General features: G+C 38.5%; 1 protein-coding gene across 1 annotated transcript in view; it reads right to left on the minus strand.

Annotated features, from left to right (window-relative positions):
- Positions 1-479: 479 nt before the first annotated feature.
- HECW2 (HECT, C2 and WW domain containing E3 ubiquitin protein ligase 2) overlaps positions 480-24,327 on the minus strand; it is a 363,663-nt gene continuing 339,815 nt past the window's right edge. Inside the window, exons 28-30 of the mRNA XM_038585899.1 lie at positions 21,811-21,896; positions 20,714-20,826; positions 480-7,044 (exon numbers count right to left, since the gene is read on the minus strand). Coding sequence (XP_038441827.1) covers positions 6,933-7,044; positions 20,714-20,826; positions 21,811-21,896 — 311 coding nt within the window. The 3' untranslated portion in view covers positions 480-6,932. The remainder of the gene's footprint in view (positions 7,045-20,713; positions 20,827-21,810; positions 21,897-24,327) is intronic.

Here is a 24,327-nt window from a genome sequence, read left to right on the forward strand (position 1 = left end):
TGGATTATATTGCTGTGGGTGGTAGTGGTAGCGGTGGTATGCTTATGTTTATGCAACAAGCATTCAACCAAGATGGATTAACAAAGAGTCTCAGCCCATTATGATTTGTGTTAATTCATTTCTTCAACCTTATTTGATGAGCAACCAAGATGGATTAACAAAGAGTCTCAGCCCATTATGATTTGTGTTAATTCATTTCTTCAACCTTATTTGATGAGCAACCAAGATGGATTAACAAAGAGTCTCAGCCCATTATGATTTGTGTTAATTCATTTCTTCAACCTTATTTGATGGGCTATCAAATACTAAAATATTCTCTGAGGGATAAATAACATGGATTCTTAATTATAAATATCATGAAAAGAGAACTTCTGTGTCCACAAAGCTGCATGTGAATCCCATGAGACCTTTATCCCTACTTTGTTCTCTTTCCTCTTGAGTTTTTTCTTTCCCAAATGTATCACAGAGAAGTAATAATCTATTTTTTTAAAGAAGATTTATTTTGGATTAAGTGATTTCATGATGCAACATGGTTTTAAACAAAAATAGAGATCAGTATGAAAATAAAACAAATTGTACACATTAAAATATCTTTCCCTCAAGGCATAAAAAAATACAACACAAAAGTCAGGGGTTCAGGTGAGGATAAGAATATAAACTTTCCAGAAAACAAACATCTAGTCTACATTTCAGAGTCCCAGGCTCCATTTAATACCACCCACAAACCAGCTCTAGGATGTCAACAATCTGCATTATTTGCTTTGGAAAAAGATAGATGAAATTTAAATATAAGGTAAAATGAGAGCTGTATGGTCTTAATGCCAATACTAAATATCTCCCATTATTATTCTCTACTAAAAGTCACATTGATTGAATATGAAGCTTAAATCAACTCAACAAAATAAAAACATAGCTCTTGAGTGTAATACATGGTATAGTAGACACATGGGTGAAGTTGGTGAAAAGAAATGGAAAGGCTTAAAAAAATACGTCACCTGTGCTCTACTGAAATTTTAGAAATAAATATGTTTTTTTTACAGAGCCTTAATATTAAAAAGTAAGCATTATTATAAAATTAGAGTAATACTTCCAGTAAGAGGCAAAAGAGATGCATGTATTTTTATTTCTTTTGGAATGCCTGCATCCCTATTATAAAAACATGTAATCTTATGCACTTTCCAATATATTAACAGCTTCAAATTTTACTTACGATATCATATCAAGAAAAATAGGTTGTAATAACAGCTTTTAGAGCATCAGGGTCCTAAAAGAACATTCAGTTCTGTGTGTTTCCTGGTTAATCCTTCCAAGGTATTTGTTGAACATTATCCATCCTTTTTTACAGAAGGTGTAGTAACCAGAAGTTTACTGATGGTTCCTTATCTGCATCAGTAACAGCTGATTCAGTTTGAATCACACAACATACCTACCAACACTCCTCAGGGTTGTAATATTCTACAAGAAAATTAGAAAGATATCACCTGCCCAAGGCCACTAAACGTAAAAATCACATATATAAATTTAATTTCCTTGTTTTCCCCAGAACCCCTACAACTAGGGACTGCCGATGCTGCTGAACTGTGCCATCATGAAAGCCAAATAAACTGCCTAGCAGATTAAATCTAAATGTGTTTTCAATCCTGATTAGCTTCCTGAAAAATTGGAAACACTGATTAGATCTCCATTTGCAATTCAGCAACCTAATTCTTAAGTTTTCACTTTTTGTATTAATGGGGAACATCTAAGTAACCACTAGAAACTGTGAAAATGTCCCAAAAGCTAGTGTCAAAGAATGTCTGCTGAGAAACAAATTAAGCATCATAAATATGCCAAGCTATGACTTTTTTTTTTTACTTACATAGGAAGTTCAATAATTGCAACAGCAATTCTGAAGTTAAACAAAATCCACAACATAATTTAACTAAATTGTCAAATTTTCCTGATTCAGCTATGGTTAGCTTTAATACTTTTAAATTCTTTTGTGCAATCAGATGTTATCAACCTACTGAAGTTATACAATGAAGGTATTTCCCACCAGGCAGTTTATCAAGCAGTGCCCTCACTAGACAGCAAGACATTCTTTTTTTTTTTTTTTTCCTCCTAAGTCAGGAACCAAATTGAAGCCTTCAGATGATCTTTCCAACCCTTGTTTTAACTTTCCCTCTGCTAGGGTCCTGTCTTAACCATCCCTGCATTCCTTCTGGCCCAGATTGCTGTGATTAAGGGGAGTGTGCGTGCAAACACACACACACACACACACACACACACACACATGCACAGTATTTCCTTTGTGCCAGCTCCTTGGAATGCAGCAACCACTCCTGAATCTTGATAGCTGGTCAATAATTTGCATTATATTCTGGCAGGGGTGGGGAACACAATTGCTGGGCTTTTCTGTTTTTTGTTTGTATCACCCTTCTAGTGGGCTGCTGTTGGCCTTCAGCCACAGTTGAGAAAGCTTTAATGTCTCTGGCTGGCATTCCTTTGCTTCTATGTTAAACAAATCTATCTGGAAAACACAATCAAACTAGGAAAGTAACAGGTTTTGCAAAATGAGAATCTGATTAAAAGTGACATGCTCATTAATTTACATTCAAGTTTTATGGAAGTAAGGTGTCTAAGACCTAGAGTGTTTCCACGCATCAACTAAAGCAGATAAGAGAGAACAATAGGGGCCTGAGACGCAGACCCAGTTAGGGGATTAAGTCACATTCTTCTTTTCCATGTTTTTACTGTGCAGGGTTACAGAGATGGCATATCATCATTTCACCTGCCTTGGGGACTTCTCCAATATGGTTAAGTTAGAAAGACTTTCAGACTCTTTATTATTAGATGTTCACTTCCGTTAGAAGTGGTCAAGTCATAAACACAATTTGTGCAAAAAGAAAAAAATTGAGTGAATGTGAAGAGGACAGAGAGGAAAAGAGAACCTGCAGGGGTTCCTTCACCCACACCACTGGAACCTAGCAACCAGCTTCTAGATCCATCCTTGTTAAGAATTAAAAAATAAAATTAGGTTTCTGGTAAAAGTGCTTTTTCTTCTCCATTAAATTACTTCTAAATAATATTTGAGAAAATTAAAACACTGTACTATAGAAATCCACCAAAACCCATCAAATTATGTATCATTTCAAGTTTCCTATAACTGGTAGCAAAATGCAAATATTAAGTCTATGAGTTTTTCCAAGAATATACTAATTTGTTCCTTGGGCTTTTCAGAAGATGACACATGTTAAGAGTATTTGTTTGTAGACATGAGAACTTGGGCAGATGAAGCATCTTGCAAAATTCAGTGGTAGTGGAATATGTTTGTAGAAACATCAGTCTCCCCATTTCTTGTAAGGAAACCTAGAATTGTAACCAGAAAGTGCTGAAGCGGGTCTTATAAGCCATCCACGAAAATCAGCCTCAGCCCAGCAGGGATTGGCACCTTCTACCCCTCAAAAGCCTGTGAGCAGCAGAAGAGGTAAGATGACACACCTGATAGCACTTTGAAACTCTAAAGTGCCACACACACACATTCCACCATTACTGTCAAGCATTTTGAACATGTCAGCCCGTCTGATCGTTAATCCAGGTGAAACAAATCTTCCCTCATTGATTACGGAATGTCTGCTAAATTACAAGCACAACATATGCTGGAAAATTGTGACCACACTTCTTTAACCAAGATCCGTTCATTCTTTTGTGCATATCATAAATGTCTTGACCACAAAAGTGGGTAGGGCCCAAGGACTGGGGATTTTTTTTTTCCCACTGAAAACTGAAGGTACATTGCAGTGCAGATGAAAGGAAACTACCAGATTTAATATTGGCATTTCTTTGATAATTTGAGGGGAGCCAAATGCTCCGTCATGGCTCAGCTCCCTGTCTGCACCCTTTTAAGTCTCGTGTTTAAGTGCACCCTGGGCTTCCCCACCTGACCAGTGTTGACACACTATTACGTGCCATTAGTTACTAACAGAAAGGGCATTTATGTGATTTTTATTTTTAGCCAGAGTATCTCCCATGTATGAAACCTTCAGTGGATTTCCCAGATGGAATAAGCTGTTCTCTCCTCATTCCTTGATTGTAGAACATACCAAATTTCATTAAAAATACTTCTTAAAAACCTTGGTGTCTACTCTAGACTGTGAGCTTCTTAAGGACAGAGTTTGAACCTTGTGGCTCCATCATCAAACACAGTGGCTGGCACAGAGTGGAGGCCAATAGGGTGCCTCTTGCTTCAACTAACACACGTTCCGCATACATACACAAGGCAGCATGGCTGTCTTTTATAGAAGACAGCAGAGAACAAGCATCACTCACGAATTTCTTAAAGAAAATGAGACCACACAGCCAAGTCATCTAGGCTCGGAGTCCAGAAAATATTTATGGGTATTTCTATTTGTAGAGGATATTAAAGTCTAATTTAATATGTGGAAATGTTATTTAATATTTTCAGTTATTATTGGACTAATTAAGAATAATAGATCCGTTATCATGGTATTCTGATATGCTAAGTGCATCTTTGATAATCCCCAATTTTGAGAACAACAGCAACAGTAGATGATTATACTGTTATTTGGGAAGAAGTTAGATGCTTTAACAAGAAATATATTTGTTAGAAATAATTAAAGAGATGCATTTTATTTCAAACCTCTTTTGCGTAATAATGTGGAGTATGATAACAAAGTGTCACAAACCAAAATGAAAGCTAACATGGTCTGTTTTTGAAAGAAATGTAACCTTTTATACCAGCTGCTTAGAGAATGCCAGCTCCGAACCTATACAAGTGAAGATGAGGGTTTTTTTTTTTAAAGTATGTTATACTATTTTTCCTTATAATGAAAAAAATACAAACAAGTAAAAATAGTTTGCAAAATTAAATATATACTTATATTCATGATCAGTAAGTACAAGCTAACATTTCCAATTAAAACTTTTTTCTCTTCCTTTTTTTCTGGTCCAATTATAGTACACAGTTAATCTTTTTTTAATCTCCAGATTTCTGTAACCTTTTGGCGGGAACATTTCCCCATGCTATAGTACCTGCCTTTAATTCAGGAATGCAACATGAGTGGTATTTCTCTTGAGGGTCTCAATAGTAAACATAGCTTAACCAACAGGAGAGCAATTAGTTCTTATAAACCACCTGTGAAAACCATGCATGTGACCCTATAAAATACAAGATTGCCAACATCCCATAATAGGAATTCCATGGCTACTTATAATTCTCAAAGAGGTGTTTGGGCAACGCCTGTAAAACCACAGGCTGGCAAACCAAATCTTAATCCAATGCTTTTATTATCCATGATTTAACGTCAACCTATTAGAGAACTCACTCAGATTAGTTATGGCCATAAGTCAAGAAATAAACAACGATGTGGAGTAACCCCAGAAGCAATAAAAATGAACAACCTCTGATAAAACTAAGCAGAAATCACATCAGTGATAGCATGCAGTTGCTGAGATACCATAGAAAAATTGTTTCTTAATATTGATAAGAAAATTATGCATCAGTGAAAATGCAGGCTTAGAAATATAGTACTGAGAGTTTCAATTTGTGATGTCTTTACTGATGAGGGAAAAATGGAATTCTTATTACTAAAGAGAGCTGATCTCTTGGGTGTCGCTGATGGCTCTCTAAATGAGCTTAGTGTTTAATGATGCTGTACAAATAAAAAGCAGTGGGGGAAATACGAAATATCTGTATTAAATGCCATCCTGTAAAGTATTTGATGGATGGAAAAAGTCTAATGCATTTTAAATAAATGCATATCATACTATCACATATAGTGAGTCTTAAAAAATTATTACTTAGATGCACAGTCCTTGTAGTGGTAGACATGGCACTGTGAAGGAAGTCGGATTTAGAAGCTATTTCCTATTATACTTGTCAAGTGATGGAGTTGCCATTAGTCACGTTGTAATGTCCCTTCAACTTTGGTACATTCAGTGCAAAATATTTCGGGGAATTTTTTTTTTTGTACCTTTATAAAAATAAAAGGCCCTTTTGTTCCCTTGAGAGTGCTGTAAAAGGATACATACTAGCATGATGCCCGAGTAAGCATGGAACATGAAAATGGAACAGGTGATACATACAGTATGACAGGTAGGTTCTTATATACATCTTAAGGAACAGAAATATAATGAACCTATGAAAAATAAACAGAACTCACTGTGTATTTTTCCTGATATGCTGTGATTAATTGCTAGTTATTTTTAAATTGTTCTCATGCATTATAAAGCATAAAATCTGTCATTAGTTATTCATTGTATAACAGTTTGTCTTCAGCCATAATTACACACATACCACTTTGCATATACATTGTCACAGACCACCTTATTGCAAATCTTTAAAGTTACCTCATGTTGACTTGGTTTCATTTTCACTTGTGTCCCATGAAAGCTGAAACCTATGGTGCACACCATGCAGGCACTCATAAGCAAGAAAATGAATATTCTGCTATAACTTAGGGCTTAAATGAATGTACTTTCAGGAAATACATTTGTTTTTATTATATTATTTAACTTGCGCTAATTTGGAGATTGGGCCAAGTGCTGCCAGTTTGGCTTGATCCACGTTCAATGGTAAGTTTCAAGATTCTCCTGAGTCCCTAAAAGTTACAATGAAGCTGATCGTGTACAGGTTCATCTTTGTCTTGGAACATAACACAAATGGAAAAAAGTTTGGCAGTCAACAACTGTTGATTGAAAGACTGTTGGGTTGTTCCCTGGGCATCAAGCTCACCCAAATCCTTCCAAGAGGACTCATCACCACTATCCATCCGGTCCCCAAATGTGACGGAGCATGTGTTCCTGGAAAATCAGAGCATTCAGCTTTACTCTACTGGAAGCAAACTCTTGAAACTTCCAATGTTCAGCCATTCTTCTAGAGCACAGCTTCCAAAATTGCCTGTCCGTACAGAGCCCGACATCGCTTTTTCAGGTCACTCAAGTCCAAAGGTGCTGGTCTCTTCAACTGCTGTCAAGAGTTTTTCATAAAGCATGGAGAAGGATGGGTATGGGGGGAGATCCAGACGGTTAAAACAAGTGTGAGCTCTGTAAACAGAAGCAGCAGTACATAGATTAGAACACTTTGCGTGACAAGGAGATTGGTGTGTGTGTGTGTGTGTGTGTGTTCATGTTTGTCCTTCATATTCAGATTGGCTTGTTGCCAATTTTCACACTTTTTTCAGAGAAACTTTGAAAATGTTTGAATTTCTAAAGAGAAATAGGAGATTTAAAAAATATTTTCTTTATGTTTTCACCACCATTTAAAATCCACGTTACATACACATTACTATTTGTTTAGTTGTCTAAGAATTGGAAAGACAAGCCTGGTTTTTTTGCATGTCTTTTGATGTTAGATTCTTTGTAAAGTTTTTATTTGAATTCCAGTTAGCTAACATACAGTGTAATATTAGTTTCAGGTGTACAATTTAGTGATTCAACACGTTACGTAGACATGAATAGAAGTTTTTGCAAAGTAATTCATTTTCAGAGATCGCATTTGTGTCGATGTCCCAGAAAATCTACAGTTTTATATCTTTTTTTGCGTTTTGTCACGCAGGAAAGAGCACTGAGTATCTCTGAAGACCTACCTCCTGGCTTAGAATCTCAGGGAAATTCCCTGGCTGGATTTTCCTGTCGAGGTCAGTAGACCATTGTTACTTCTTTCAGTCCTGTGCTATAATCTGTTTTCTCCTAACTCACAGCACAAAATCATGGCCATTTAAATCATTACATTAAGTATTCTTTTTTAGAAATAGCTCCCCTTTGCCAAGATAGGAAAAAAAATATGCTTTCCTGTTATTTGCACCTGAATCACAATAAGAAATAGACAGTCTCCAAAATAGTACATCTTATCAAGAAACAAATCTGCACTTTTGACATGGAATAGGAAGCATTTTATTCTGAATGTACAACAGCTTGTTTGTGAAAGCTAACAACTTTGACTTAAAAAAAAAATGCTCCTGGATTAATGTGGAATTTTAGGAGCTAAAATTATTGATGGGCTATTTTCACAAAGTCACATGTTTAAATTTTCATTCTTATAAATCACTCTAACACTTAGGAAGTAAGTATAATTATATTCCTACGTGCAGTACAGTGCAATGGAAAGATCAGAAGTTTGGAGTTGGACAGACCTGGCTGTGAATTATAGCTCTACCAACAAGCTGTGTGATTTGAAGTTATTAAAACTCTCTGAGACTCTATTTTCTCACCTATAAAATGAGAATCATATCATTTTTCTCAGGATACAATGATTAAATCAAATAATAAAAGCATTTTTTTAAAATCATGCTTAATATAATGCCTGGCTCACACTCTTTGACCTATTAATAAGAGATGTGTTATTAGCAACATTTCATTACCATTAAAACGACAATCATGACTCATGGAAATAATGAAAAAACAAAGACATAATAAAGCAGGTGTGTAGCCACATGCCTTATTACGCCAGGAATGCAAAGGGGCTCAATTATAAGAATATCAGTTTTAGGACACAGATAGTACTGGCTCAGAGTCTGTGACTCTTGTCATTACGAATGCTAGGATATGTCAACTAATTAGTCTTTGCAGCCAACTACATTTCTTTTAAAGATTATTTATTTATTTACTCATGAGAGACACAGAAAGAGAGGCAGAGACATAGGCAGAGGGAGAAGCAGGCTCTTCGGGGGGAACCTGACCTGGGACTCGATCAGGGACCCCGGGGTCATGTCCTGGGCCCAAGGCAGACGTTCAATGGCTGAGCCCCCCAGGTGTCCCAGCCAAGCACATTTTTAACAGAATAAATTATTTCAGAATTGCATTTAATATAATTCTTGTTATATCTTCCTTGCACTGGAACATCAACTTGGAAGCCTCAAGAAAGAGGTTTAACTTTTTTACAACTTGAACTGGCATACTAGAAGACAGCCCTAGGAATGATTTAAAATCCATCTTCAGTATGGAATTTTTAAATGAAGTATAGAATGATTAAATACAGTACAGAATTATAAAATGAAGACTTTATCCCTGTTCTATGGAAACAGGAAGAAGCAGACAAGTAAAATATGTTTTGAATATAATTATTCGCCAGACTTTGTGTGCTGGATACATAATACTCATTATCCTATTAGACTAAACAATGATACTCCTTTAAATGATATTTAAAATTTTTCAATTCTTTGGTTACCAACATAGCTGAGCATCTTTCCTCAAGTCAGCTTGCTTGTAACATTTCCTATTTTGTGATCTCTGTGTTCATCTCCTTGGCCTGTTTATCTTTGCAAGTTTTTTTTTCATTGTGATAAAATATACATCACATAAAATTGATATTAGCCATTTTTAAGCGCACAGTTCTGTAGCAGTATGTACACTGACAGCGTTTTGCAGCCATCACTACCGGCCATCTCTGAAACATGTAAATCTTTCCAAACTGAAACTCTGTACCCATTGAACACTAACTCCCATCCTCTCCCATCCCTGCAGCCACAATTCTATTTTCTATGAATTTGACTACAGTAGGTACCTTATGTATGTGGAATCATACAATATTTGTCCTTAGTGACTAGCTTATTTTACCTAGCATAATGTTTGCCAGGTCCGTGTTATAACATGGGGCAGAACTTTCTTTCTTTTTAAGGTTGAATAATATTCCTCTGTAGGTACACACCACATCTTGTTAATCCATTCATCCATCGATGAACCTGGGTTGCGTCCATCTTTTGGCTACTATGAAAAATCTCTTCTGTACATTGGTGCACAAATAGCCGCTTAAATCCCTGCTTTCGGTTCCTTTGTGTATACTCCCAGAGGTGGAAATGCTGGATAATATAGCAATTCTAATGTAAACCTTTTAAGAAGCTGCCATACTGTTTTCCATAGTAGCCATGACATTCTACATTCCTATGAGCAGTGCATAAGGATTCCAATTTGTCTACATCCTCATCGATACTTTAGTATTATTATTATTGCCGTCCTAGGAGTGTGAAGTCCATTTGTCATTTCGAGCTTCAAGATTTCTTATTGATTTGTATACATAGAGATCAACTCTTGCATTATCTCCTACTGATTTCAGCCTCTTCACTTTTTTATTTAGTTATGCATTTTGTTTATAGAGCAAAATTAATCTGATACATTGTCATTCTGTCTTCAGTGTGTTGACAAGAAATGTGTTGAAAAGGTGACTGCTGGGATGCCTGGGTGGCTCAGTGGTTTAGCGTCTGTCTTTGGCTCAGGTCATGATCCTGGAGTCCCAGGATAGACTCCTGCATTGGGCTGCCCTCGAGGAACCTGCCTCTCCCTCTGCCTGTGTCTCTCTCTACGTCTCTCATGAATAAATAAATAAGATCTTAAAAAAAGAAAAAAGAAAAAGAAAAGGTGATTGCTATTGCTTACAGTTAGAGGTTTTCTTGTCTATGCTTTTCATGGTAGTGTTGTAGGTCAATTTTGGGGACAATTCTTAAAAGAGTAACTTGGCGTAATTTTGAATAGATACGAGTGAACTTATTTTCATGAACTGAGCCATATTGGGTGAACTGGGAAATAAAGATAATTCAGGATGACCCATTCTCTAGATAAGCAATAATCCCTAATTAATGTTTTAGTTGCTTAGGACAGGACTGTAGGTGCAATTTACCAATCACACCCTCGTTAAGCCTGTTCCTTCCCTCTTGACAACCAAATACTTTCCCTTAACTGAAGGCTGGTTTTAACTAATTCAGAATGAACAAGATGGTCACATACATGGGAAGGAGAAGTCATTCAATGTTTCAAGCCCTCAATCAAGTCCTTGTACGTACTTAGTTGCATGATTTTAATTCATGGTGGTTTTGTGGTAGGCAAAATTCTATGATGACCCATTATCTAAGATGACCCATGCCTTGTATAACCCCCCATCTTTTGAGTGTGAGGGGGACCTGTGACTGCCTCATAACCCATGGAGTATGGCAAAGGTGAACGTATATTTCAGAAGTAATTAAAGCTTATCTGTGGATTTTAAGTTAAATTAAAAGGGTGAGTATCCTGAATTGGCCTGACTTAATTAGGTGAGACCATTGTAAAAGTATCGGGGAGGTCAGAGACTCACTCTGTCGCTGAATTTAACCTTCCGTGGATTCTATAGCTACAACTCTGCCAACATCCTGAAAGACCTTGGAAGGAGGTCCTTCACCAGTTGAGCCTCCAGATGAGAATACTTTCTCCAGATGAGAATCAGTCCAGCTGATACCCTGATTTCAGCCTTGTGAGATGCTAAGCAAAAGACCCAGCTTAAGCCATGCGTGGACTCCTGAGCCACAGAAACAGCGATGTAACTGTGTGTTGTTTTAAGCTACTAAGTTGGTGGTAATTTGTTATGCAACAACAGAAGATCACTGGAGGTCTCAAGGTAGTAGAACAGTCCAAGAAAAGGAGGTACATGTGATGAATGTAATAGAATAGAACCACCCAGGCAAGGACAGGTAGTGGACACAGCTGGGAGCAAACAGCTGTCCTGTCATTCTCCCAGGCTTCTGAGCAGAGAAACAGGAGCTCTGCATGTCTCTCCGCAGTTTGTGTTGTACCTTTGGAGAAACTATAGTATCTTACCCAGTAAATCCATATGCCTGAGTACTCTTTTCTCTAAAGACTCAGATCTCAACACCCAGGGAAGGACTGGACTACCGTTTTTGATCCTCTTCAGTCATAAGACACAATCACCATTACTGATCCATAATCTAAGATGATCACTGCTTCCTAAGTTATATCTAGTTGTAAAACCTATAGTTACTGTAATCGACCTCTTCCTCTGAATAAACTGAAGAGCCTCTCTAGAAAATGTTTCATGAGGATGGGAAAGAATATATTGTGGAGAGGGAAACTGCAGAAAGATTAAGTGGTTTTCCCAAGGTCAAAGTTGAGTCAGTGGCCAAATCAAAAATAGGACCCCAGCCTAGGGGAAGTCCAACATTAAACCGAAAGTAGGAAGACTAATAATGCTCATTGGCTCTGTTCTTTCAGTTCTTTTTGGAAGTCTGAGTGTTAGTTTCATCCTACCGCTAACTGAACTGCTAGCCCTAAAATCCTACTAGATTACATATATTTTGAGGACAAGGATTAGCAAAATAAAGCTTCAAATATTTTTTTAAATGAATGACTCAATCACAACATGCAGTAGGCTCTGGGGAAAACAGTCCGGATTAGGTCAGTCCAGAAAACCCTGGGAGATACCGGGGGATTTTTAGGCTTAGCTCAAACCATTCAGTTTTATCAGAGAAACTCTGAGGGACACACTGGATGCATCAGAATCATCCTTGAAGCTTGTTTACAATGGAGATTTTTGACTGTACCCCCTGAGATTCTAATTCAGAAATTTGAGGGTGGGCCTTGGGATCTGTATTTTAACAACCACTCTAAGTTGAGTCCGATGCAGGTGGTCTCCACTATTGGAGACATCAAGCGGCTCAGAAAGAAGATATCTACATTGGCTATCTACAGCATTTTTATGCTTGCAAAAATTTCAAAACTCCTTATAAACAAGACAGCATTGCTAGTAAGGAAATTGAGGAATCGTGTGGTTAAATAAGTTGCCCAATATTTACCATCAACCTGTAGTATGAGCCAAGAACAGGGGGAAAAAAAAAGCAAAACAAAACACAATCCTCTGAGGCTTTTCACACCCCCTCTCCCACCCCATTCCATGTCCTAAGAAAACTCTAGCAGAAAATAACAGGAGGGCCCTTGGACTATGTTGATATTGGCAGCAAAAGCACATCCAGTTATTCAGTCTCAATAAAAGGACATTTTTCAAATCTTTCAAAGCCAACTACACTAAGGCTATAATGAGTTTACCTCATTTTAATCTTTGCAGCCAGAACCACTCAAGGAGGGCAGGTCTGAACCCATCTTTGGGAAAGCATGCTGGCACCAATAAAAAGAAAATTTAAAGCCCTCCAGACATCTGGTCTGACTTAATCTCTTGGTGCTTTTTGTATTCTTTAAATGTTAACCAGGAAGTCGCATGCTTACCCTCTTTTCTTTCCTATGCATAGTCAAGTCAATTAGCCAAATCCAGTGAGCCAGAAATATCACAATTACATCTAAATTTTCACCATCAGTTAATTGATTAGGGAATTTCTCTCTGTGTGTACTTACTTATTCATTTATTCCCTATTTTCCCAGAACTGATTTTGGTAACTTATAAGGACTCAAAATATGAGACAAATAAGAAATTATAATTAGAGTTTTAAAATAAGAGAGAAAACAAGGGACAGCGAGAAAGGGAGAGCGAGGAGAAAACCATGAACCTCATTTTATCCAGTAGATGTAGTCCTAGAAATAAAATGTATTTGAATCTAATAAATGCTTTTTATTTGCACTATGATTTAGAAAGCACGTTATTAATACTCTCTTTCTTCAGTTGGCAGTGATGACTAATCCTTTAGGTTTCAGTTTTCTGACTCCTATTCCCACCTCTTCATCAAGTAATTTATAAATAAAAAACAAATACAAGCATTCTGTAAAATTCCTAAGGAATCTTAGAACAGATCTCTTTTGAATGTCAAGATTTCTTTGGGGAAAAGTGAGTAGTCCTGACCTAAATTACCTGTCAAATCCACACTTTGCCTATGTGAGAGTGTCCACAAGCCCATCCTTAAGGGAATCAGTGTGGCGGCAGTTGTAGTTGTTGGGGCTGGAGGCAGGAGGGGGCAAGGGGGCAGGGCCAGAGTTGGCTTGGAGCTGGCCTGTGAAGTAGGCAAAGGGGGGCTTCCTCTGGGCTCTCAGGGCCTCTAATTTAGAGTCCAATGACTCCTCAGGCAGCATCTAAGCCTGTTCACCTTGTTAGACCCTCTTTTCCTATTTCTCCCTTTGAAGATGCCATATTGTGAAAAATTGTCTTTCCCATACAAAGTGCCCTGATGAAAAAAAATCAATTTTTCAATTTGCACAGCGTTTCATTTATTCCTTCCTTCAATGAGTGAATACTTACTGAGCTCCTATTGCATGCCAGGCACTGAGCTGTCCCCTGGTAGACGAGGGAGAAAAACCCACGAGGAAAGTTTACACTCCGGCAGCAAAGTATGCAAGCAAATGGGGCCCCCTAAAGCTTGCGCAGTCTGCTGGGGTGGGTATCTGGCTGGGGTGGGTAGGCACTGAAATCCAGCCTACCTCTGGCTCTGCTCACCAAACCACCAGCCCTAACTCAGGGCTGCATTTCTCCACAAGACTGCAAGAAAGCTTTGTCTAGTGAATCCAAAAGATCCATATGAGCCATTAGTGGCCCTGCACACAAACAGTTTTAATACACTGAGTTAAAAGTCTGCTCAGCAGAGGCAGGAAAGGCTTTAAGTGGACACTATTTGTGTCAAGCCTCAAAGGATTTATAAGTGTGTAGGGGTTTTCTGGATAAACAACCAGGAGAAGGATGTTTCTAGCAGACTGCCCGGAAGTATGGGGAAACATTGCATCATCAGGAAACTTGAGAAGTAAAAGTGCTTGAGTGACAGTAGCCGAGACTGGACCATAAGCCAGTTGAGAAGGCACGACCACATCAGGAAGTGAGGTGTGTTCATGCAAAGACTTTTTCCATTTATTCCATAGATGAAAAAGGTAGCCAGTGACTAGGCGTAGGGAGTCGGATGGCAGAGGTACCATTAAACAAAGCAGGGAATCCAGGGTAGGGGGTAGATGATGAATTCAGAGCTTGTAATCAGCATGAGAAAGTCAAAGTCACCAATCACACAGAATGATAAAATTCAATTAAAGTAATCCAGCGATTATTGTTAGCCTAGATAGATTCAGAGACACAAATAAAGGTAAAACTGCCACTAGGACTTTTTTTTTTAAAAAGATTTTATTTATCCATTTGAGAGAGAGCAAGAGCTGGGGTGGGGGTGTGCAGAGGGAGAGGGAGAAGCAGATTCCCCACTGAGCAGGGAGCCAGTGCAGGTCGATCCCAGGACCCTGGGATCATGATGTAAACCAAGAGTGGGATGCTTAACCAACTGAGCCACCCAGGTGCCCCCCATTAGGATTTTTTAAAATAGTCATATTTTCTCTAATATCACCATTCGTATCTTCTTAGACCATGAGATTTAAAGCAGGAGCTCCTGCTAAGACTAGTTTACAGACATTTGCGTGACTCATGGTGGCACAAGAATAATTCCTGATCCTCACCGGGTATTTAATAAATGTAGATCAAGGGAAGGGAATTCTGGCCTTTACTAACCCCACTACTCATCTGTCATATGCCATTTGGCGGCCATAGATGTCAGCTCTAAAAGCTAGATATTAGGAACACTAGTAATGATGGTGGATCTATTGAATGATGTGTTAGGTCTCATTTTAAGCACCTGGCATGTATTATCTCAGTTCATTCTCAAGGCAATTTCATAATGTAATCACTCGTATTTATTTCAATTGCTTAGATGAGGGTACGGAGATACAAAGGTGATTTTGGTATATCTTGTCTGGGGTGGTCGGTCCACAGGCATACCCCAAGTTTAAGAATTCACTAAGAACAATATTCATGGAGTACAAATTACGTGCCAGGACTCAGCACTAGGGCAAAGCCACATTCAATTCCAACAAAGCCTCTGTTCTCACAGGCTTATATCCTAGAAGGAGAGATAGATAATCAATAAGTAAACCAATAATTAAGCATAATGATTAAACTGGGGTAAGTCTAGGAAGGAAATAAGGTGTAACAGAGTGACAGACGCAGAGGGAGAAGTAACATGGAGGGAGTTTGTGAGGAGAACAAGAATTTCTTGGCATTTTTTAATAAAATCTTTTCATAAGAATAAAAAGCAGAGTTTTAAAAGTGAAAATAATTTTTTTTTTAAAGTTCCAGCCCACTAGAAAAACTACCTCCCTGAAGCAGCCATTTCAGAGTTAATTCTTGCTTATTTCTTAATTTGGGTCAGCATTTCATTGATAATAATCTCCAGACACAGTCATTTTCAGAAAGTTTCTCCTCTCCGACAAAGCCACTATTCCCCCATCATTACTGCAGCTGTCTAAACTCCTCAGGCCCGTCATCCTACTTGGCAAGAACCCTCAGAGATGAACATATTAACTCCACACCATGCTGGGAGAGAGCACTTGCCCTGCATTTTCTAGGCTGGCATGTTAGCATCCTGTTTGCCGGAATGTTTAAGAGCAACTGCCAAAAAGTGAATGGACTGTCTCATTAGTCCATCAGAGCACTGGGGGATAGGAAAGCTACAGAAATTCAAACTACAGACCTAACTACCGAGCACAAAGCAGAGGAAGCGCAGTAATGTGTTCAGGCTATAAGCCTTGGCAGAGACACCCGTCTGCCTCCATCATTATTTATCATCTGGGTCTCCAGTTACTTCGCTACCACAAGAGAGAAAAAAGAGCCATGGATTCAACTTGTACTGGCTTCAGAGACAACCCTATATACTTTAATACACTTCTTGGCCCACAATGTGAGTAGTCCTACCACAAAGGGAGGCTAGGAAATCTGAGAAAATAAGACCCACATTCGCTTGCTTGAAAGGCTGAAAGGCCCTCAATCATCCATGACCAGAGAGAACAGTATGCCTTTCTGTTGGCCAGAAGTGCCCACCCTCATCTTGTACAGACACTTGCAACTCTCCAGGGTACAGCCTTTCATGCCTGACAGGAGGTGATGCCAGACTTCTCAGAGAATACATTTATTAAGTTAAGAAGGACATCCATCCATTTTGGTACCAGTCTGTTCAATGTCATATTTTACATGTGAAACATTGTCTCATTAATAAGAAAAAGAAATACATCGGGAATGGCCAGCATGAGACCGACCAGCTAGCTCTTCAGGTCTGCAACTTAAAACCAATCAGGACACAGCACGAAAAATGGCTTCGGTGTATCTGACTTGATGGTAGATGAAATGGCCTCAATCATATAAAACAATCTCTTCAGACTAGAGCTGATCTCGCAGATCTGTTTTACACTGAAGTATACCCCACATTTCATAAAGGATGATGACAATGTTATCAGCAAAGAAATCACTTGTGATAAAACCATATGGTCATGCATTGAAGTTCTTCTTTTTATGTTTTTCCTCCAAATGTATGCCTTTTGTGGAGCACATTCTCATAGTTATAGCAGTCGGGTGGCTTATAGAAGATTCAAGATCCAAGGTCAGAAAGAACATAGAGGAGCTACTATCTCTAAGGACTCCCATACATATTACTCACTCATTTGTCACACACTCTTTAAGCATGGCACTATTAGTCCTCTTCTTCAGAGAAGGATCTGGCCTCTTGCTTAGGAGCAGATAGCCAGCATATCACAGAGCTTAGATCTGCACCCATGCCTCTCCACTAGAAAAGCTGATGGTAAAGAAGACTAGCCAAATAGCTGTTTCTCCCTGTCAGATCTAAAAAGTTAGGGCTTGTTACAGACAAGATAAGAAAATAGTCTGCTTGTCTGGTGTGCTTTGTATCATCTCTATTTATGCTTTTTTACAATCTGGGTAAAACTAGGAATCTAGAGCCAACCTTAGGTCATGATGAAGAAAGGAAGAAACAATGCCTGTTGCCCAACTGTGTGTATGCAACGATACTAAAGAACATCATCATTTATAATGAGTCAGCACATGAACTTCCTGGAGCCCTCAGGGGAAAGCAGAAAAATGAATCCAGCCCGACCCTCAAGATTTTAAACAACCTGTCGGTGTCACTTCTTGCTCAAACCTAATATACTACCTTTTCTCTCTGGCCTTTTGCACATCAAATGATCTTCCGGGTTCCAGAATTAGCTGGTGGCAGGGCAGGACTAGAACCCAGGTCTTCTAACTCCCCACTCTGTGCTCTTACCAATACACTACTGCCTGACATTTGTCAGCCACTCCTAACTGGATGCTTACTCAAAGCCAGGGTCAGCAGTGAATGCTTTACATGAATGATTTCATTTAATCTTCAGAATTAGCAACCTACAAGGTAAATAAGGAAACAGAAGTTCAGGAAGATGAAGCAACTTCTCCAAGAGCCCACTGTGAGTAAGCAACAGAACTGGGATACGGCCCAGTGTCTCCGAAGCTAGGCTTCGTGTCTACATCAAATCACTTTTCTCTGCTCATTAAGTTTGGTGAAAATTGCAGGGTTCAAATGTCAACAACTGATATATCTGCTTATTGTGACAGTTTATTCCATCTACTTTACAAAAATAAATGTTTAGTGAAACTGATTTCAAGAGAAATGTGACACAATTAATCTTCCCTTTCCTGCCTCCTTGACACTGATTCTTGAGTTTTTCAGAATGGTAAAAAGCCTTTATCAGAGAGTGTGAATCTGCTTTTGAGATATAATTATGTGTTGGGGGTGGGGGGTGATTCAGGAGTAAGTAAAACACTTCTTTAAATAATGAAATTACAGTCCCAAATCTGGAACATCAGGTATGCCAGGCAATATCTGGGTGTTTGGATGTAGTGCCTCTGTTTCCAGATTGAGATACACCCGAGGTGGTTGGGGTGGCTCAGGCCAGCCCTGAGTTTCAGTGTTCATCACCGTCTGTATCTGTATTTTCAGTACTTCTCTTTTCATGTGTTAAGACTTAGAACATAACTCTTAAGAAACGTCTTGCGATCACTAAGAAGTAAGACTTGTTAATAGGTTTCTCAAAGTCACTTGCACTTAAAAAAAAAAAACAAAAACCTCAGGATGACATCTTGAGGGGTACCTAATCCCACTTGAGAAGATCATTTAACCTCCTCAGATTGCAGTTGTATTATTAATAAAATGAGAGGCAATCTGAAGCTTTCTTTTTACCTAAAAAATACAGTACTATTACTGCTGATTAAAGAAGTTTCAAAACCAACTCTTCTCCATTCTTTTTATTTGTTCCATCCTTTTCTTTTGTTTCAATTCTAGTTATTGCCATTCAACCTCAAACACTTTTATTCACAACTATTACCTTGTAGGCACTTACATATCTACAAGTAGTAGCAAAGCAATTTTTTGTTACTCCAGGGAAATGCATCATCTTATTATGAATCAGGAGAATGCAATGCAGAGAGCATTCACATGGAATTAAGGCATGTACAATCTAAGCTAAGGAGGCATAGAGTGCATTAACATGATTTAATATTATTTAGAAACCACAATGGCAGCTTTTAGGGAAGGGAATCTAAGTAGTTATTAATATAAACTCAAAATGAGAGCTTCTGGGAACATCTAAATTTTCGAGTCATAATCACAAGAAACCACAGCATGACGACCAACATTGTTTTACTAAAGCTAACAAATGCTTTGGTTATGATGCATATTTTTACTTCAAGAGAAGATATTTGCAAATGATGTATCTGATAAAGGGTTAATAGCCAGAGTATAGAGAGAACTTATACAACTCAACACCACAAAACACAAATAACTCAATTAAAAATAAACCGAAGACCTGCATAGTTATTTTTCCAAAGAGGATGACCAACAGACACATGAAAAGGTGCTCAACATCACTCATCATCAGGGATATGCAAATCAAAACTACAATGTGATACACATTACACCTGTCAGGATGGCTAAAATAAAAAAGACAAGAAGTAATAAGTGTTGACAAGGATTAGGGGAAGAAGGAACCCTTGTGTATTATTGGTGGGGATTCAAACTGGTGCAGTCACTATGGAAAACAGTATCAAGGTTCCTCGAAGAATTAAAAATAGAAATACGGGATCCCTGGGTGGTGCAGTGGTTTAGCGCCTGCCTTTGGCCCAGGGCACGATCCTGGAGACCCGGGATTGAATCCCACGTCAGGCTCCCGGTGCATGGAGCCTGCTTCTCCCTCTGCCTGTGTCTCTGCCTCTCTCTCTCTCTGACTATAATAAATTAATTAATTAATTTAAAAAATTAAAAAAAAATAAATAAAAATAGAAATACTGTGTGATCCAGTAATCCCACTACTGGGTATTTACCCAAAGAAAATGAAAACATTAATTGAAAAGGATACAGGCATCTTGATGTTTACTGCAGATTATTTACAATAGCCAAGATATGGAAGCAATCCATATTGATAGATGACTGGATAAAGAAGAAATGGTGTGCACTCGTGTCGCATGTGCATGCACACATGCACAAATATTACACACCCATGTAAAGGTTGAAGTCCTACTATTCGCAACAACATGGATGAACCTGGAGTGTATTTGTTAAGTGAAGTCAGACAGAGAAAGACAGATACCCTATGATTTCATTTACATGTGTGGAATCTAAAAACCAAAACAAATGAATAAACAAACAAAAAGCAGAAAGAGACTTACAAAGGACAAATTTATGGTTGCCAGAAGGGAGGGGGATTGGAGGACAATCAAAATAGGTGAAGGGGAGTGGGAGATACAGACTTTCAGTTAGGGATAGAATCCGTTATGGGAATAGAAGGCACAGCACTGGGAATACAGTCCATGATACTGTAACTGCGATGTGTCCAGATAGATATTAGCTACACTTGTGAGCACAGCATACCAAACAGACTTGTCAAATCATTATGTTGTACACGTGAAACTAACATAACATCATGTGTCAATTTTACTTTAACAAAAAAAGAAGAAAAAGACAACGCATATATGCACTTTAGGTATGATCAAGAAGATCCTTTGCTCCTCTATTTAGAAAGGTGATCGAAGATAAGTTCATTCTAACACTTTTTTTCCACCCTCCCAAACTTTTAACATAGAAACAGTAATTAACCAATACATACGCAAGTTAAAGTTCTCCCTAGAATACTGGAATGACAGTAAAGAAATGTTTTTCTATTTTACCTGGGAAGAGCAGTGATTTTCCCCCATTTCTCCACGCAGAATCTTCTTGGGCCATTACTCCCTCGGAGAGAAGCAAATCCTTCATAGGGAATGCTGGATGTGCCCGTGACAAACTACCAACCCAAGAAAACAGAAGAACAAGGTGAATTGAAGAGACTAGCTGCCAAGGAACACATGGCATCACTCTCATGCAGGGCTCTTTGGGAAGAGGAGCAGGCTGCGCGCTGGTGGGAAAGCCAGAAGCGAAACTCCATGGGTGCGGAATACCCTAACACAAGGATTCTCTCAAAGACCTGAGAACTCTAAGGGAGGGCAGTGCATTAAAAAGGGGGGTGGATGCAGAGGGTTTGTAGCAGATAAAGCATCCTGCTCAGGAGACTAAACTGGGTATATTTCCCATTAGAAATTAATAAAGTGGGTGTATCAATTAACCGTAGTCCACTTAGCATCAGTACCCACTCAATTTGAGGTGAATATATTTGAGGACCAAATCGTTGAACCAAAGGACCTACGGCTTGGTCTACTCATGAGCCTGGGCCCGAGCATCCAGAAGGCCTACTCGTGTTTGATATTTCTTTGGCTGCAATAAACCAGCAATCGCTGTCTAATTATAAACACTACAAGAAAACAACAAGCTAGTTTTTCCAGTGTCCTTGAACTTCATTGTTATCCCAAGTTCGTGGAAAGTTAGATGGAAGAAGAAAAAGGATTCTTTATCAAAGACGTGGTCACTTCCTAAGGAATTAAAAGCCATCTTTCAATTGCTAGAGACGCTGCTCTGCAGAGTGCCCTGCGACCTCTTACTGAAGGGACAAAAGTGCCCTGAAGGCAGGTGGTTTTTCCTGGGATTCTTGGGCTGGAGTTGGTACTTCCTCAAAATTCTAAAGAAATGCTTGGACTTGGTTGAGGATGTTCTGCATAGTGAGGGAGCCACAGAACCATACAGTCAGAAGTAATAATGTATCCTGAAATAATGTATCCTGCATTTGCAGATAAGCATAGGGTATTTTTACCGAGGACTCAGCCAATGTTAAAAACATGCAATTCCAACAATAATGATATTAATGCATTAAAAAGATTAACTAATGGTATCTTACCTGTAACAACCTTAGTCGTTGTTCATTGTTGAATCTTTCCACTGCAGCCCAGAACCACCGAATTACAATATGATTGTCATGATATCCTATCAAACCAATGAGGAAAGCCCATATTACCTTAATTTTTCTATGTTAGGATGACATGACACCATGACATACCAACAAAAGACCTCCAGACATAAATCATTATCTTGGATTCTTTACAGGTTGTTTATAATTCAAGACTAAGGAATAAGGCCTTAAACATGGTCACATGAGTGTCAAAATTCAAACAAAAACACTAACTGAAACTAGGAGGTCTCTGTTTCCATTTAGTGGTCAGTAAATAAAATAAGGGGAGAAAAGAACGACAAAGTTGTTATTTTAACTATCATTTCTGAAAAAGATAACTGCTGTTACTGGAAATGCTCAACTCTTTTGATCATTCATTTAAGAAATAATTTTCAAGTAGCACTATGCCAAACACTGTAGGAAGCTTGGAGGTAACAGAGGCAGAGAAAACAGACCCTTACAGGGCTTCTGGTAAAGGAGAGACCACTGATCAAGTAATTATACAAATAAATACATAAATGCAAGCTATTTTAAAATTGCATACGATGCTCATATTTTTAAATCAAAGTACTTTTTGTTAATACAAAGGAAAAAGTAATGTTATTTCTTTAATTTCTTCACCTAATAAATCCCATATAATCATTAGCCTAAATGTCACTTCTATTCCATACTTTAGTAGGATTTAATAAAATGTCAGAAGTATCATCCCCGGGGTGGATTAAGGCAGTATTGTAGGTTTAAAAATCTTTCAGTGAAGAAAATTTGGGTTCAGAGAAAAGGCTGATGAAGATAAAGGTATGCTTAGTGATCTGAACCAATTAACTGACATGTGTAATGTGCATAAAGCTACTCTAATCTAAGTCAGCAGAATTAAGTCAAAGGTAGAAGGTGGGTATAAAAACTACCTTAATTTGAATTTTTGCTCCCATGTTTCAGTGGTTGTAGAATTTAGGGGGGATTTTGTGTTACTGTCTACCATTTGACCACTGATGCCTAGTGCCCTTTGGACAAGAAATGGATCCAAGGGAAGGGTAAATATAATTATACTGGACATGGTGATGTATAGAGTCCATGTCCATTTGGCAGAGACTATCTATAAAATAAGTACATTGGCTCTTTGCAGCTTTTCTGACCTTATGAATTGGCCCCTTTCTGTTTCTCCTTTGCTGTTTGTGCCAAACCTTCTGGAGGAGGTGAGCAGAAAATGTCCCTCCATATTCTCTATGAACAGCTGCCTTATGAGCATATGGCAAGTGGCAGCAGAGCCGCCTCTTCATTCAGTGCCAATGAGTCGGGTCAGCAAACAGCTGCGAATCTCACTCATTCCCCTCCCTCCCCACCTGGAGCACTTTCTTCCTAAGGATTTCACTTGGCAAGATTTACAATAACCATGGAAACAGGGACTTGATTAGACATATGCAGTGAATAAAAGTTTATAGTATATAAATACAAAAATGGCTGATTTGATTAATGACACTGCTATTAGAACCTCCTGGCGGGGAAGAGCTAATGATATTTATGGTAAGATGTAAGCTGTGTAGCTTGCTGGCGAAATTGCGTGCTAGTCAGTAAAGAGTTTGGTTAACAAAGTCATAGTGACCAAGGCTGTATATGGATTATACATGGGGCCAGTCGGAAAATACACATTGCAGCAATTGGTTTCAGAAACAGCAGCAAGAAAGACTGCAATTTAATACTGCCTTTCAGAAAAAAATGGGCGAGCGAGGCCAGCCTACGGCAACAGCAATGAGCTAGAAGAGCCAAGAGCAGGCAAGATCAAAAGCAATTTAGTAAATGTTAAGGTATTTTTTTTCTCCATACTTAAAAAAAACAAGTTTTAAGATCTCTGTTTTCATTTACGGATCAGCTCTCAGTTTATCCTGCTAAGTGATTAATGCAGCGACTTCAAGTTTGTGTTTTCCACTCCCCAGTTCAGAACTACTGCTAACCTTTCACATTCTGAGTTCGCTTCAAAACCAAAGACCACTGCCATTTGTCATGACTTTTTGAAAACGATCCCACTGCCATAAATTTCTGAAAATGTATCCTTTCTTTGCTTAAAATTATGAAATAAAACTTAACTCTGGGTCATCGGGTCCCTTTCAAAGTGTATTGACTCAGCAATCAGATTTCAACGGCTTCAGGCCCAATTACCAATTGAAAATGTAGAGTGATCTACAGACATGCCACTTGTAAAGCTTCCCATGAGGTGAACTGCCATAGAATCCAGGTCTTAACTAATCTACAGTAGTTTCCTTTTCAGTTGAACTTAATGCTTCAACGTGGAAGGGCCTGTTCAATAAACTTTTTGCATTCTGAGAACCATGTCTTATTCCATCTATGTGTTTCAACTGTGAATTATAGCTGGAAGTAGTTCAGTGAAATGTAGAAAAACTGCGGTTGCTCATCAGGATGCCCAGAGGGTGTGTCAATTTGGGTTTCAGAATGAAGGCAGAAGTGGAGTTT

This window comes from Canis lupus, chromosome 37 (genome assembly GCF_011100685.1).
Source record: "Canis lupus familiaris isolate Mischka breed German Shepherd chromosome 37, alternate assembly UU_Cfam_GSD_1.0, whole genome shotgun sequence".
Lineage (NCBI taxonomy): Eukaryota > Metazoa > Chordata > Mammalia > Carnivora > Canidae > Canis > Canis lupus.